At 36.7% G+C, this 14,402-nt stretch overlaps 1 protein-coding gene across 2 annotated transcripts in view; it reads left to right on the forward strand.

Moving 5' to 3' along the window:
* The window catches only part of LOC134801456 (endothelin-converting enzyme homolog), a 78,378-nt gene extending 70,396 nt beyond the window's left edge, over positions 1-7,982 (forward strand). The window contains exons 5-15 of one of the 2 annotated variants that reach the window (XM_063774046.1): positions 1,566-1,833; positions 2,195-2,267; positions 2,707-3,027; positions 3,437-3,534; positions 4,005-4,168; positions 4,896-5,078; positions 5,247-5,408; positions 5,762-5,951; positions 6,357-6,487; positions 7,152-7,294; positions 7,649-7,981. In XM_063774046.1, coding sequence (XP_063630116.1) covers positions 1,566-1,833; positions 2,195-2,267; positions 2,707-3,027; positions 3,437-3,534; positions 4,005-4,168; positions 4,896-5,078; positions 5,247-5,408; positions 5,762-5,951; positions 6,357-6,487; positions 7,152-7,294; positions 7,649-7,825 — 1,910 coding nt within the window. In that variant the 3' untranslated portion in view covers positions 7,826-7,981. Of the gene's footprint in view, positions 1-1,565; positions 1,834-2,194; positions 2,268-2,706; positions 3,028-3,436; positions 3,535-4,004; positions 4,169-4,895; positions 5,079-5,246; positions 5,409-5,761; positions 5,952-6,356; positions 6,488-7,151; positions 7,295-7,648 lie in introns of both variants that reach the window. The other variant, XM_063774045.1, reaches the window with a different exon arrangement.
* The last annotated feature ends 6,420 nt before the right edge of the window (positions 7,983-14,402 follow it).

Here is a 14,402-nt window from a genome sequence, read left to right on the forward strand (position 1 = left end):
ACAGAGCGGTCGTGGTCATCATTGGAAGTCTCCCTTTGTGACACGTTTGACGGCTCGCCTCCACTCCTCCCTGACGGCTGCGCGTTTAGCGCATTCGTGCAAGGGGCCGTCCATTGCTGCCTTTATTTGGTCCGTCCACGTCATGGGCGACCTTCCTCGCGCTCGGGTACCTTCTGCTCTGCCCTGCACCACCAGTCGCTCTATGGATACATCTCCACGTCGAGAAACGTGTCCAAAGAAGGTGAGGATGCGAGCCTGAACGATGGAGGATAGACGCTGCTTGATGCCGAGCTCTTGGAGTATGGAGACGTTGGTGCGGTGTTCGGTCCACGATACCGATTTGTTAGGTAGTACCTATTTGTTTTAATCAAGGGCAAAGACCAGGAAAAAAAACGAAAACTAGATCGCCAGTATCATCTTTTCCTACTTCTTATTACAATGTTTTTGATCCATTCTAGTCTTAGGGGATATAACCAAACGGAGTAGTAACGGGCGTTCCCCTCTGTCGAAAATAGGCGGCCAATGGTCATACACATTGTGTAGACTGACGTTTATCTGACATGGCTATTTTTATGTTACGTATACATTTGACGTGCCCCTCCCCCGCAAAAATCGGCAGACTATTTTGTGGAGGAAGACCAAACGGAGACGCCGTTTGGTTATAGGTATCCTCTAACATTCTAGTAGGTTAATTAACATCGTTTGCGATTTTGCTTTTGTCCAGTTTTTTTTCCATTGACTATCGTGTATCGTTTGTATCCCGGGGTTTAACTTATTTACTTATACACATTTGTTTATATTCTGTGTTGATTCATGTTTTCTCATTTAAATTTTAAGCGTCTAACTATACTTGAAACATCTTTTTTACTCCGACTGTACATACACTTAACGTTTTGTTCCTTCACTTTACAGCCACTTATTATATACTTCCACTGAATTATCGTCTCATTGTAAATTTTCAGTCCCTCTTATCAGTTTCTCACAACACACGAAATTTACGTTTCTTATTTACTAACAGCAACACACTTATTACAATCGATGGAGCTTATACCTTTACAGTAAGGTTTATTATCAGTCAAATGTGTGGACGATGAATCTTTCAATCTTATTATTTGTATAGTTTATCCAAATATGACTACTTGTTGCTTCTTTGTTATGATTTTGCCTATTCTGTTGCCACCTACATATGCGGATTTTCCTTTATCAAGAGAACTGAAATTCTGCTCCTTTGTAACGTGATTATTATGATTATAAGTTTGTGACTTTTTCAACGAATATACCTACACATTTTAGATTAGATAGAAGCAGTAGAAGTGAATAAACATATTGAGGGACTACCGCGAAATTCGATATTTCGTTAGATGCCTCTCTATCACTCTTGCATGTTCAAAAACAAAATTATCCTATTTTTAATTTCGCGGTAGGCTCTCAGTCTGATTATATACCTTTAACAAGGCCTTCTGTATGCCTATTGAATGTAGAGCAAACGTTTGAGAAAAAATATTCACCCACGAAATGTTTTTTCGCTTCTGAACCTGTGAATTTATGAATGTTTTTTTTTTCAGAAAATGTCAACATTTCTGACAAAAACGGGGGAGAGTACAAAGCAAGAGTGTACTACGATGCATGCATAGACACGAATGAGACCATAGAAAAACTAGCGGAGAAGCCTCTAGTGGACGTGATCAACAAACTGGGTGGCTGGCATTTACTCGACAATAATAACAATTCTTTGACCAACAGTACCAATAATAATACTATTTTAAGCAACGCTACCAAAGATACTATTAAGGATTTCGATTTGCAAGAGCTTCTTCAAAATATACAGAATAAGTGAGTCTCTCATTATAAGCCTAGGTTCACTGCTGGTAATAAGTGTCTCATCTTTCAATGTGCGCCACTGCGGCTTTTACAGAAAAAATAAACGGTGTTTTTTATATAGGGGCCTTGATTACAGCATCACGTTGTATGAGTATTCTAAGGGTTCCTAAAGTAACTTCGCGTCCGGATCTAGAGAATATGCCACGAAGAGCCAATCCGGACGCTCTTTAACCTTTTCAATATTGATACCCCTGTAACCCCTGTAACCATTGGGAGAGACAAATTTTACCCTCGATTCAAAATATTTTTCAATGCAAGACTTGATAATATTCAAAGTCAAAATTGAGAAACTTATTGCGATTATTGATTTTAGGTACAATTTGGGTGGATTATTTAATTGGGCGGTAACAGAAGATGACCGGAATTCATCTAAATATATTATAGTTGTGAGTATATCAATTATCTTTTCGTTCTTCTACCAAACTACTACAACGAATTGAATGGCCTAGAATTAGATTAAGTACAGATGACGATGATCCGACCCAGAGAAAGAAGAATATCTTAAAAATGGGGTCCCTTTGTTTGACATAATTATTGAAAGTCATAATGTAATGATTGTCAGATTATCATTAGTCATAATTCTGAAACCGTTAACTTTTCAGGATTTTCGTAGGCTTATCCTATAGATAGGTTAGGTTAGGTTTGTTTTATGGCAATCCTGAAAAGTTACTAATTTCTGAGAAAAACCAAATTATGACTAACGAAAATGTGGACAAACAATACATTATGACTTAAAACTTTATGGGAAACAATAGATACCCCTTAAAAATACCTACTACATATTTAATGCTATGCAACTCTTCATAAACTCCTATCTTTTTTCAGCTGGACCAAGGCGGTCTAAACCTCCCAACGCGCGACTACTATTTAAACAAAAGTGCTCACGCCAAAGTTCTCGAAGCCTACCTCAACTACATGACCAGAGTATGCGTCCTCTTAGGCGCGAACGAGACGAAAGCTAAAGAGCAAATGAGTAAGGTGATCGAATTCGAGACGGCTCTGGCTGGGATTACTACTCCATCTGAGGATAGGAGGGATGAAGAGGGCCTGTATAACCCGTTCACGTTGAAACAGTGGCAGAAGGAAGCGAATTTCCTGAACTGGACGGCCTTCTTCAATGATGCGTTTAGATTAGTTGGAAGAAGTGTGAGTATCACAAGTAATGACGTTAATAGTATGTAAGCAAGGGAATCGTCACTTTCAGACGTCATTAGAGATAAAAGAGATTACGTAGCCAGAATTTGTTTTCTGATTAAACAGCTTAGGTATAAATGCGGGGGAAACGTAGATTTTTCTACGAAAATCAGCAAGTATTCGAATCTTGGAAAAAGAACATATTCCACTGATATACTGGAAAAAAGTGAGAGTGTACCTACTTATTACTCAGACATGCAAAATCCTGAACTAAAATATATGATATTTGTAGCCCTTAATGATTACCTAACTAATTTAATAGGCTTAAATGAAGGGTTCGTTTGAAAGTGCTACTAAAATAACAAATAGTTTAATAATCCAATTCCATTAAGTGCTGGCTAGCTTAATTGTGTCATTTCAGATATCCGAAAATGAAAGAATCGTCGTATACGCGCCTGAATATTTCCGGAACCTCACTAAAGTAATAAAGAATTACACAAGATCAAAAGAAAAGAAAACGTAAGTCACTACGGTCTGGTTAATACATTTGTTATATATACAATAATAATAATGACGCATATATCAATTACATATACAAGCAATAATAAATTAATGGCCACAGGAAGAGATAATTGTGTGGTTGATAAGTTCAGAATTTGATTTCCCACTGAATAGGTATAAATTTTGGACCACTATTTTTTTTACTAAGTATAGGTAGATGAATTTATTTAAAACTATGTATTCACTAATCTTGTAAACATAATATCGGCATGGTATACGTATACGGACGCTTTGATTTATCGTAGAATCACTGTTAGTATTTAGGCGCTAGGTGCTAAAGTTGTTGGAAATATAAGCACGCCATTCTAAATGTTAGTCTGCCCTTTTCTAGCCTTTAACTGTATGAAGTTTGAATCTAATCTTAAGGTGTTTATTCGTAGGATTATTGTATTGTATTTTTTTCGTATTCATTTCCATTATTCCCGCAGGATTTTAAAGAACTACCTCGTCTGGCAAGTGTCTCGCTCGCTCTCGACGTACTTGTCCAAATCTTTCCGAGATGCAACCAAGATTCTACGCAAAGCATTGTACGGCTCTGAAGGCACGGAGGAGTCTTGGAGATATTGTGTTACAGACACTAATAATGCTCTTGGTAAGTTTATGTGTTTATCCCCTTATTCATAAAAGTTTACGGGCCTGATTTAGTTAAAGTATGTTTTATCCCTTTCTTACAAATAAGTCAATCAAATGACAGATAAAGACAAACGATTATTAACTAATTGAGGTTTGTAGCGCGTTTAATGAATAAGGGGGTTAGTCGTTAGTCGTAGAGCAAGCCGGAGCTACTGATTGTAGAATAAGGTGGTCATTTCATTTCTCTTAAATTAGGTAAGCCACCGGGAATCAAGTTCTATAGATGCCTTGCCTTTATTAGTCATAAAATAAAAGTCACATCACATTTCCCGGCTATTCTAAATTACATTTACCTTTTAACCAATTGTACCTTCACTCGCCGAGGAGAAGGCCGAGGATAAGCTACATAATACAAATAAAAGAAAAGGTAGCTGTAATGTCGTATAAGGAAATCAAGGAGGCGGCCCTGGATAGAGTCAAATGGAGAGTGCTACACCGACAAGAGTCTAACTCTTAAATTTACGACGACGACGACCTTCACTCGACTAAAAGTCAATCCAAATTTTTTCTTCGAGCATGCATTCCTACAGTTTTCCCTGACGCAAACCTGACGACGAAACACGACCGACCATGAACCTGCCCCAATCAGGGCAAATCCGGGAAACAGCCAGATTGCAGCACATTAGTCAACATTCTCAATAATCAGTCAGCAATCATTCACCTAACTTCAATTCCTCCTATTCCAGGATTCGCAGTCGGCGCCATGTTCGTCCGGGAAGTGTTCCACGGCGAAGCCAAGACGCAGGGCGAGCTGATGATCGACAACATAAGGAACGCGTTCAAGAATAACCTGAGGAACTTGGACTGGATGGACTCGGAGACGATGAAGGCTGCTGAGACGAAAGCTGATGCTATTACCGATATGATAGGTATTTGATTATGTTACAATTAAATGGCTTTTAGAAGTTTAACTATAGGCAGGGCAAAACTAAGTTTATTATCCTTTCCATCGGGAAACCTATCGAGAGATGTAATCTGATGTTACACTCTCATTTGTGTACCTTTCTGAATGTATTAGGTACGACATTTATTTTCAGGTTTCCCTGATTACATCCTTCAAAAAGAGGAATTGGACAAACAATACGAGGAGCTGACTATCCACCCAAATGAGTACTTTCAAAACAACATCGCCTTCAACCTGTTCAGCTTGAAAAACGACTTGAAGAAATTGGATCAGCCAGTCAATAGGACCAAATGGGGTGAGTTCATTAACAAGGATGTAGTTTTTGTCCCAAGTCACCCCAGAAGGTGCAGAAGGTATTTATAAGCTCATGCTATGCCTTTCTATCTTCAGCAACACTTATGGCCTCACTCCACCTCTATCCAATCAACTGCTCGTTGCACGCTGTCCATGGTCCGCCGCCTTGAATGTACAAGACGCCCCTAGTTACGGAGTTATCAATACCCTCAGATACTTCTTTTAATATTTGCTCCTAAGCGTGGATAACGCTTCCTCCACTCCTATCCATGACTACCTTCCAAAATCTTTTAATGTTGTTTATGCTCTACCACTGATGTGGCCGATTCTATCCAGATACTTGACCATTTTCAGGTATGACGCCATCAACGGTAAACGCGTACTACACTCCAACGAAGAACCAAATAGTATTCCCCGCCGGTATCCTGCAACTGCCTTTCTACGACGGCGACAACCCTAAGAGCGTCAACTACGGAGCTATGGGAGTTGTCATGGGGCATGAGTTGACACATGCGTTTGATGACCAAGGACGAGAATATGACAGGTTAGTCCCCTGCGTCTTACTACGGTGACAATAAGAACGGAGCTGTGGGAGTTGTCATGGGCCTGAGTCAAGACGGTGACAACCCTAAGAGCCTCTGGAGCAATGTGGGGCATGACACATGCATCAAACGCACGTATCATAGGGTTGCTGCTTTGTTGTGATGGTAGGAACCCTAAAAACCTGTAGGGCTAAGATGGTCGCCTCTTTATCGCCATGCCTGTCACGTTATAACAAGTGAGTAAGTGCGAAAGTAACGCACGATACGACAGGCATAAAAACGCCACCACTGGACTGTGTCAACTCAACAGTCAGATAACTAATATAGTCCACAAAGGACCCTGCAGCAGTCATGAACACAACCAATTGTTTTTCACTCCACTGATATCGCAATATATTTTTTTACAGATTCGGGAACCTGAACCAATGGTGGAACAATGCTACCATAAACCGCTTCAAGAAGAGAGCCAAGTGCATCCAGGAGCAGTACTCCAGTTATTCTATGGAGGAACAGCATTTAAACGGGAAGCAGACTCTGGGTGAGACACCATCTATATTAATACGCAAAAGTACATAAGGTGTATTCCGATAATTTCGGAAATTGGATAATCCCGAACAGAACATCATTTAGAATCTCTCCTATTTTGTTGTAATAAGAGTCTCTTTTCGAATTATCAGCGAAATTTTAGTGTTTTATTATTTCAGAATTACCTGAATACACCTTACATGTGATAAAACATTGTAACTTAATTGTGTTTGGATTTATAAGAATTGTCTGGATTATAAATTGAAATTTTTGACAAAAAACATAACAAATCTATTTTGTATTTACATTTCGTCTGTTTAAAAACTTATTTAATGAAGTTTCATTTGGAATAGGTACATAATTGTCAATGTAATTTACATGCTAAACAGGTTTTAACAAAGATTTTACCTGAAGAGATGTACAGGGATGGAAATAGCCTAAATTACATATTATATACTCACAAATCCACTCAATGCGAGAGAAAGAAAATGACAAAAAAAAGTGTAAAAATATGGGTCCACTCATCATACTCTAAAATATTGTGTCTTATGTCAGCAAATTAAGAACTATGGGACATATTTTTGAGAACTTGTACGCACCCATATTTTTACACTTGACTGTACTAATAACCAACTTCTGTGAAACCACTTATGACTGAATTGCTTTTTTAATTCTAGGGGAGAACATAGCAGACAATGGAGGCCTGAAGGCATCATTCCATGCCTACCTGGACTATAGCAAGACGGAAGCCAAAGTGAACTTGACTCTGCCAGGACTGAAGTATAACCATAGACAATTGTTCTTCATCTCTTTTGCACAGGTCAGTGTTTGTCAAAAGAACCAGGCCCTTAAGTACTAGTGGTCCCGAGAGGAGTAGCCTTGCTAACCCCCTTAACTTCACCATTTTGTTTTATTTTCGAAAGCTGAATTAATATAAAATTATAATTATTGAACCTCGCTGAAACAGAAACTGCCAGTTTGCTGCCAGGTCTAGAAAACACCTAAATTTATATACCTATATACTGCAACCAGTCAAGAATATTACCCCTGTCTGATAAATACATTATTTAGGCTCGGAGTGAAAACACTTGGCAACTGATATTATTATAATGTAGGTATATTACTACTATTACTAGTCATAACTTTCGCTAAATATTTATATTTTCTTTTTCAGGTATGGTGTTCCTCAATGACCAAAGAATCTACTAAAATGCAAATAGAAAAAGATGACCATACTGTCGCAAAATACAGAGTAATAGGCCCAATTTCTAACCTGAAAGAGTTTTCCAAGGAGTTCAACTGTCCCGTAGGCTCTAAAATGAATCCGAAACATAAATGTGAAGTATGGTAATGCTGAGCGGATTGTTTCGCTGGTTTGGCGCGTTTTAAGAGCTTCAGTGCTGCTGCGTTCCTATATTTAATACGCCTGAAGTATGTTATTGTTAATGCGTGTAAATTAAACTCGCTCTACAAAAATATTAGCATTTCGAAGGCTAAGACAGGCAGTGTTTCTCTCTTCAATCAAATAATATACTTAACAAAAATTCAGTATAAGAACTGACAGTGACGTTGTGATGTGATGTGACACTGACAGTTGGGACAAGTAGTACAATTCAGAACAAAAGTGCTTTAAGGTTGTGTTACACCTACCTTTAACATCCTAAATGATTGCATCCTTAATTAAATAAATACAATTAATTTAGGCTTTCCTGGATTAGGTGTCTAGATCATTTAGGATGCTATATAAAGGAAGATGTAGTACGTCATTTAAACCTAGTACTCATAGTTAACAGTCCTCCAAGACTAGAAGCAGGGGCGTATTTACCCTAGGGCCATCCGGGCCATGGCCCGGGGCGCCAACCTCCAGGGGCGACATATGTCAACCCCCAGGGGCGGCATATGCCGCCCCTGGCGGAATGCATTTTGTTTTTCTTCCTTGAATTCTGGGGCGGCGATACGTATTGGCCCGGGGCGCCAAATTTCAAAATACGCCACTGACTAGAAGGCAGCTTATTTGTTAAAGTAAGAGATTATTGTAGGTAAATATTACCCTCCTTCTTTAAGAGATAGCAGCCTTATGTTTTTGAACGACTACAGTCAGGTCTATAAGTATGAGTACCTACTAGGTTTTAAGAATTATAATATACTTAAGCTCAATACACTCATACGCTCGAAGTATAAAGGTGGTGAAGAAAAGATTTTGTAAAATAAAAAAGTACCAAATTTGAATATGCTGAATCTATTTAAAATAAAATGCCTCAAATGCTTGTGAGAATAAACGATTGTTATTCATGAAAGGATGTAGTATGATTGGGCATTTTTATATATCGTAGTATATTAATGAGCTTAGAGTAGTCGTGATGAAAACGGATTAACGGGTTACTGGTCAAATATAATCCATGTATAAGTTAATGGAAAACACTATACGAAACTTATGCGTGCCATCCTATAAGTACATGTATACATTTTGTAAGAATAGGCGTAATGGGTTTGATGTTATTTATAGATTTATGTGATTTATGTGATCCTAATTGACCGTATTATTATTAATGTAACTTTTATTATATGTACCTCTATTATCTCACTGTCAAGAACTCAAGATCTCACCATCAAATAATAGCTTGGCATAAAATTTGGTTTAAAACCTGAGATCTTTAGACTAACGTAATCTTTATGTCAAGTTGCCGTGACAAAACTTTTGTTAAAAGCCCACGCCAGACTTTACTGTGTTATTTGTGAAAATACAGGTGTTTTAGTTTCATTTGGGATATTATGGGATGAAAAATACGCAGCGCCAATATTCGGCCAATAGTGACATGTGATGTCAGCATTACGTGTATCATTAAGTAAATACAACTGTATAAACAAATTATTATGTATTAGCAAAACAAGCCTCACAATTACTTACATAAAAACAACGTTTTATTTTTGAATAAGTATATTTTTATTATATGTATTTGTATATTTAGGTGTATGTGTGATGTTTTGACGTACTTAATTTTAAGCAAATATGTATGTAACCGTATACATTATACAGTCAAATAATTTCATTTCCTACACATTTTGTAACTTGTCACAGTGACAATAGTATGAGGTATCTTTCTTTTCTTTCATATTAATTGTCACTGTGACAAGGTACCAAATGGGTCGGAAGTTTAATTATTTGACCGTACGTAGTACCATGTATAGTTTTTGAAATAACGATAGGTATGTAAACCATTTTTAGTCAAACCTTGATAAGTGGGACATATCTCAGATAAAACAATTGTTAGGATATACTCTGGCAAACCTACTTTGTCAGTGGAAAGAGACACAAAATTCAAATTTTCTATGGAAGAACAACCCTTCGTGCCTACATTTTTTAAATTTCCCGCCTTTTTCTACTGACGGAAATGCTGACAAACTATAGTTATTTAGTTCACTAAACTTAAAAATAGAAGTAAATATCAGCGAAGGGGTGAATGAAGACAACACCCCTCATAAAATATAAAAAGTAAATGTATTGGATTTCTCTTACAACCCGCTTATCTGGGTTTTACTAGATATGCATCTTAAGTGTTAATCTAAAAATGCTGGACATTTTTACCGTTTTGTACAGTGCTGATTTAAAGTACGAGATACTTTATATTAAGCAGTAGAACCAATATTGTCTTATCCTTTTTATTTTTGTAGCCACATTTTGGTGATATTTCACTTCGCGTTAAAAGAAAAAAATAATCATAAAGGAATGAATGGTACACCTCTCTAAATGTAGAATCTTAAATGTTTTTTTTTCACCTTATTTAGCTTACAAATATGTTTTTTTTTTATTTGGTGCATAAATAACATAGAATACTATATTTAGAAAGGTTGGCAGGCCCTTAAATAAATATGAATATAACGTTAATAATTATAAATTACATTTTTGTCTGTTTTATTGAGACAAGTTATCTGCAAAACGTATTATGCAACTTTCTTTTTCTATTTTAGATGTTATAATTAAGTCACTGATAGAGTTTATTTTGTTATTATTTACTCTTATACCTCTTCGTAATAAATGGGTATGTACATTGTAGCCTTTTAATATAAATTTTGTCTTTAGGGCATATAAAGAAATGTTAGGGTACTTATTAGTAGCTCACACTAATTAGTAATTATCCAAATCTACCGGAGGTGCATTTTATAAAGCTACAAATTATAATTTACAATCTACAAGTGAAAATACATTGACGTATAATAAATATCTAAGGACTGGCCTTATGGGCAATAAGAATGGGGCCAGTACAGCGGTGTGACACCGATACAACGCGATTGGTTGATGAGTTCGCATCACGCGCGCGATTGGTCGCAACTAGTTGCGTTAGACTGCACGATGGTTCGAATTCGTGAGTGACACCGCTGATTTAGTACTATTTTTAGTGCCCGTAAGGCCCGTCCTTAGATATTATACGTCAATGTGAAAATGTAAAGCAGCAATACTGACCAAAACGACACTTGCCTTTGGTCAGATGCGTATCACAGGTCAGACGCAGGTCGTTATAAAATGTCGCCTGTTCAAGTAATTTAATTGTGCCCTGTAATGGTAGGGGATGTTTTTGGGCCTCTGTACTCTTCCAGTGATTAAGTTTTTACCTGACTGAGATTTGTCCTTGTCTCAATTTGCAGACTTGCTAATATATTGGTTGCACGGCAGGAGAGAAATAGTTTCCAGACAGCCTTTAAAAGAGTACTTGATAAGAGTTCAATATGAATTGTTCCAATAGCAAATAAGTACACGCGTAGGGAACACATTTAATGGCGACAATAAACATTTTGTCTCTCGATGTTCCCCATCCCTAATCTAATCTGTAAAAAGTCGTTTTCCATGTCTGTATGCCATAAAATATAATGTTTGTACGTATAAAGTAGGTGACTCAAATGTAAACCATCATTTCATTGGATATCAGAAAATGTTTATTTCTACTTTACTATAGTTATGCGCGCGGGTGTATTTCCTAAAAAATGTCTGTTTTCAAACTAATAAATATAATCAGTATTCATATTATACCCATTTTAGGAGCTGTACCACATTTTGCTGTCTATCCGAATGGATATGGATAGATATTTTAATTTTCTGTCAACATCAGATCTGGGATTTATTCAGTTGATTTCCAGTTTGTAATGGAAGAAGAATCACTGGGAAAACGATTTCGATAAGCATTCTAATTATTAACAATTTTACATGTTAAAGTGCTTTTGGTGTCTAATATATTAATTTAAAGCTTTTGGGTTATTAGTAATCCAGCCTAGATTGTCATAATCAATATCAATGTCAATATTTCCATATCATGTATAACAAATGTAAACAGACAAGTGAATATTTATTTAAATAAAACAACATAATATGACAGTTATTTTAACTCTAGACAGTATTAATCGGTTGCCAAACTGTAGCTAATTGCTCCATAGTTTTGCTATACTACGGCAAATAATAAAACGCCCAGTGATGCCAATAATGACGCACTACATGGTTTTTATGTAGTGTAATCCCTAGGATTTCTGGAGTAACGTCTCGATCAAAAAAAAGGCAAGACAACGCTTTTGTATTATTATTTTAAATGATAACAACTTGATAACATTCTCAGTAATTATTAATTTAAAATATATACAAATATACCTGATCGCTGACAAATCGTTTACATTCATTAAATTTTTATTGTTTTTGGATTTAATGAGAATCGTAAATATAAACTTTTATTTACAAATCTTTGTTTCATTTAAAAAAACCGGCCAAGTGCGAGTCGGACTCGCGTTCCAAGGGTTCCGTACATTACCCAACTTTTAACATTGTTTTTTATTGACGTCCAAATTTTTTTAGATTCCTCACGTCGTGGGCTATCAGAATATACCCCATGTACGTCAGTCGATTTTTCATAGTTTTCGAGTTATGATTTTGTAAAGTTTTAACTTTTGTTAAGAAATTCCGGGATGAAGCAATTAATTTATTTAAAAAAAAACTTGAAGTTTTTTGAATGTTTCTTTTTGTAACATAATCCTTGACAAACGGCGCAGTTGCTAAAAAAATCAGCAACTTGGCTGTTGTGAGTTGGAAAAAAAAGGAAACGACAAAATTTTACGTTCAAGCATGTCAAGCTTAGACTTTGCGCTCACCTAAATAAATAAAAAATACAAGCAATTTCAAGAACTTATGGTTATTGTATAAACTGCTAGACCCTAAGTTTTTAAAAAGGTAAAATAGTGATACTTAATAGTCTAATTTGACAGAGTCGCCGGTCAAAGGAACTGAGGTGGAAAGTTTCCAAATTAGTAATTCATTAAATAAAATCCTCTTGTTATTCCTAACGTTAATCAAACAGAAATTACCACGAGAAATTAATATTGTGCCATGTGATTGACCAAGCATCATTTTGCTTAACTTATTCATTATCTTAACTGGACCCGCGTCGCGACGGGTTGTTATCTACAAAGGGTTAATTTTTACCTGCTCCAATACGTACTGTTATTTTATGGGGTCACTTCCCCATCGCTATTTCGTGTTATCAGTGCAAATACCACCAACAATAATTACCTAGTAGGCATAAAAGCAAAGCAAAGCTTCACCCCGGAATTTCTTAACAAAAGTTAAAAAATTCATAACTCGAAAACTGCTAAATATCGGCTAACATACATGGGGTATATTCTGATAGCCCACGACGTGACGAATCTAAAAAAAATTTTGTACGTCAAGGTTTGGACCACCTTGTATGTGAAACGCGATTGAATTGCCTTTAATAAACCCGTAGGGGTCGGATCAAAAACTAAGTAATTAGTCCGACTCACGCTTGACTGCATATTTCTAATAGGTTTTCCTGTCATCTATAGGTAAAGAAGTATTTTGTATATTTTTTTCAAAATTTTAGACCCAGTTCGGAGATAAAGGGGGGGGAATGGTCATTTTTTGGCTATTTTCTTAAATAATTTCTAAACTATTTATTTTAAAATTACAAAAAAATATATTGTTGAGCTTCTCAAAATGAGCTCTTTCATTTGATATGTAACACGATATAGTTTAAAAAACATTATTTTTTAATTTTCTCATTTACCCCCCAAAAGTGGCCTCCGTGTTTAAAATTCATTTGTTTACGTAAGATGTCCGTCTTTGGGTCACGAATTTACATGTGTGTACCAAATTTCAACTTAATTGGTCCAGTACTTTTGGAGAAAATGGGCTGTGACAGACGGACAGACAGACAGACAGACAGACGCACGAGTGATCCTATAAGGGTTCCGTTTTTTCCTTTTGAGGTACGGAACCCTAAAAATATCCCAAAATGTATAATAGTAAGTTTTACAAATCAGTTCGTTAGCCAAGTGTTCACCGATCCACGTCTCCACCATGAATTGACATGTCGATGCCGTGACCGTGGACATCGATATTGTATTCACCATAGCTAGCCAGCGGACTTGCCCACGATATTTTGGTAAATGAGGATAAAGGAGCAAAGTTTAACGTAGATGGCGCTGCAATCGTTTTAAAACAAAATATGTCATTAGATATAAAAGGAGCAAACCACAAACTACTAAGAAGATACTACGGGAGCAAACCAAACCATAGACTAAATATCTTTTCTCCGCTCTCGCTTAATTATGGGTGCGGCGTACCTAGGTCACGATGCGGTAGTCTGTTACGGCTTTAAGATTGTAATCAATCGTCTACGGTAAATTAAATTTAATAAGAGTGTAGCCCGCATATACGGCAATTTTGGTCCTTCATATGCTTTAGGGCCTCTACAAATATCACCGATGATAATTGCATGCGATTTGAACTAGAACTAAATGGTCGCGTACTGTGTGATTTAAGAGGAATTTCCTCCGGCGGACGCCACGGCTGTGGAATGAGCTCCCTTCCGAGGTTTTCCCGAGGGTCTACAGTATGGGGTTCTTCAAAAAAGGAGTAACACCTCTGGAGT

This window comes from Cydia splendana, chromosome 22, assembly GCF_910591565.1.
Source record: "Cydia splendana chromosome 22, ilCydSple1.2, whole genome shotgun sequence".
Lineage (NCBI taxonomy): Eukaryota > Metazoa > Arthropoda > Insecta > Lepidoptera > Tortricidae > Cydia > Cydia splendana.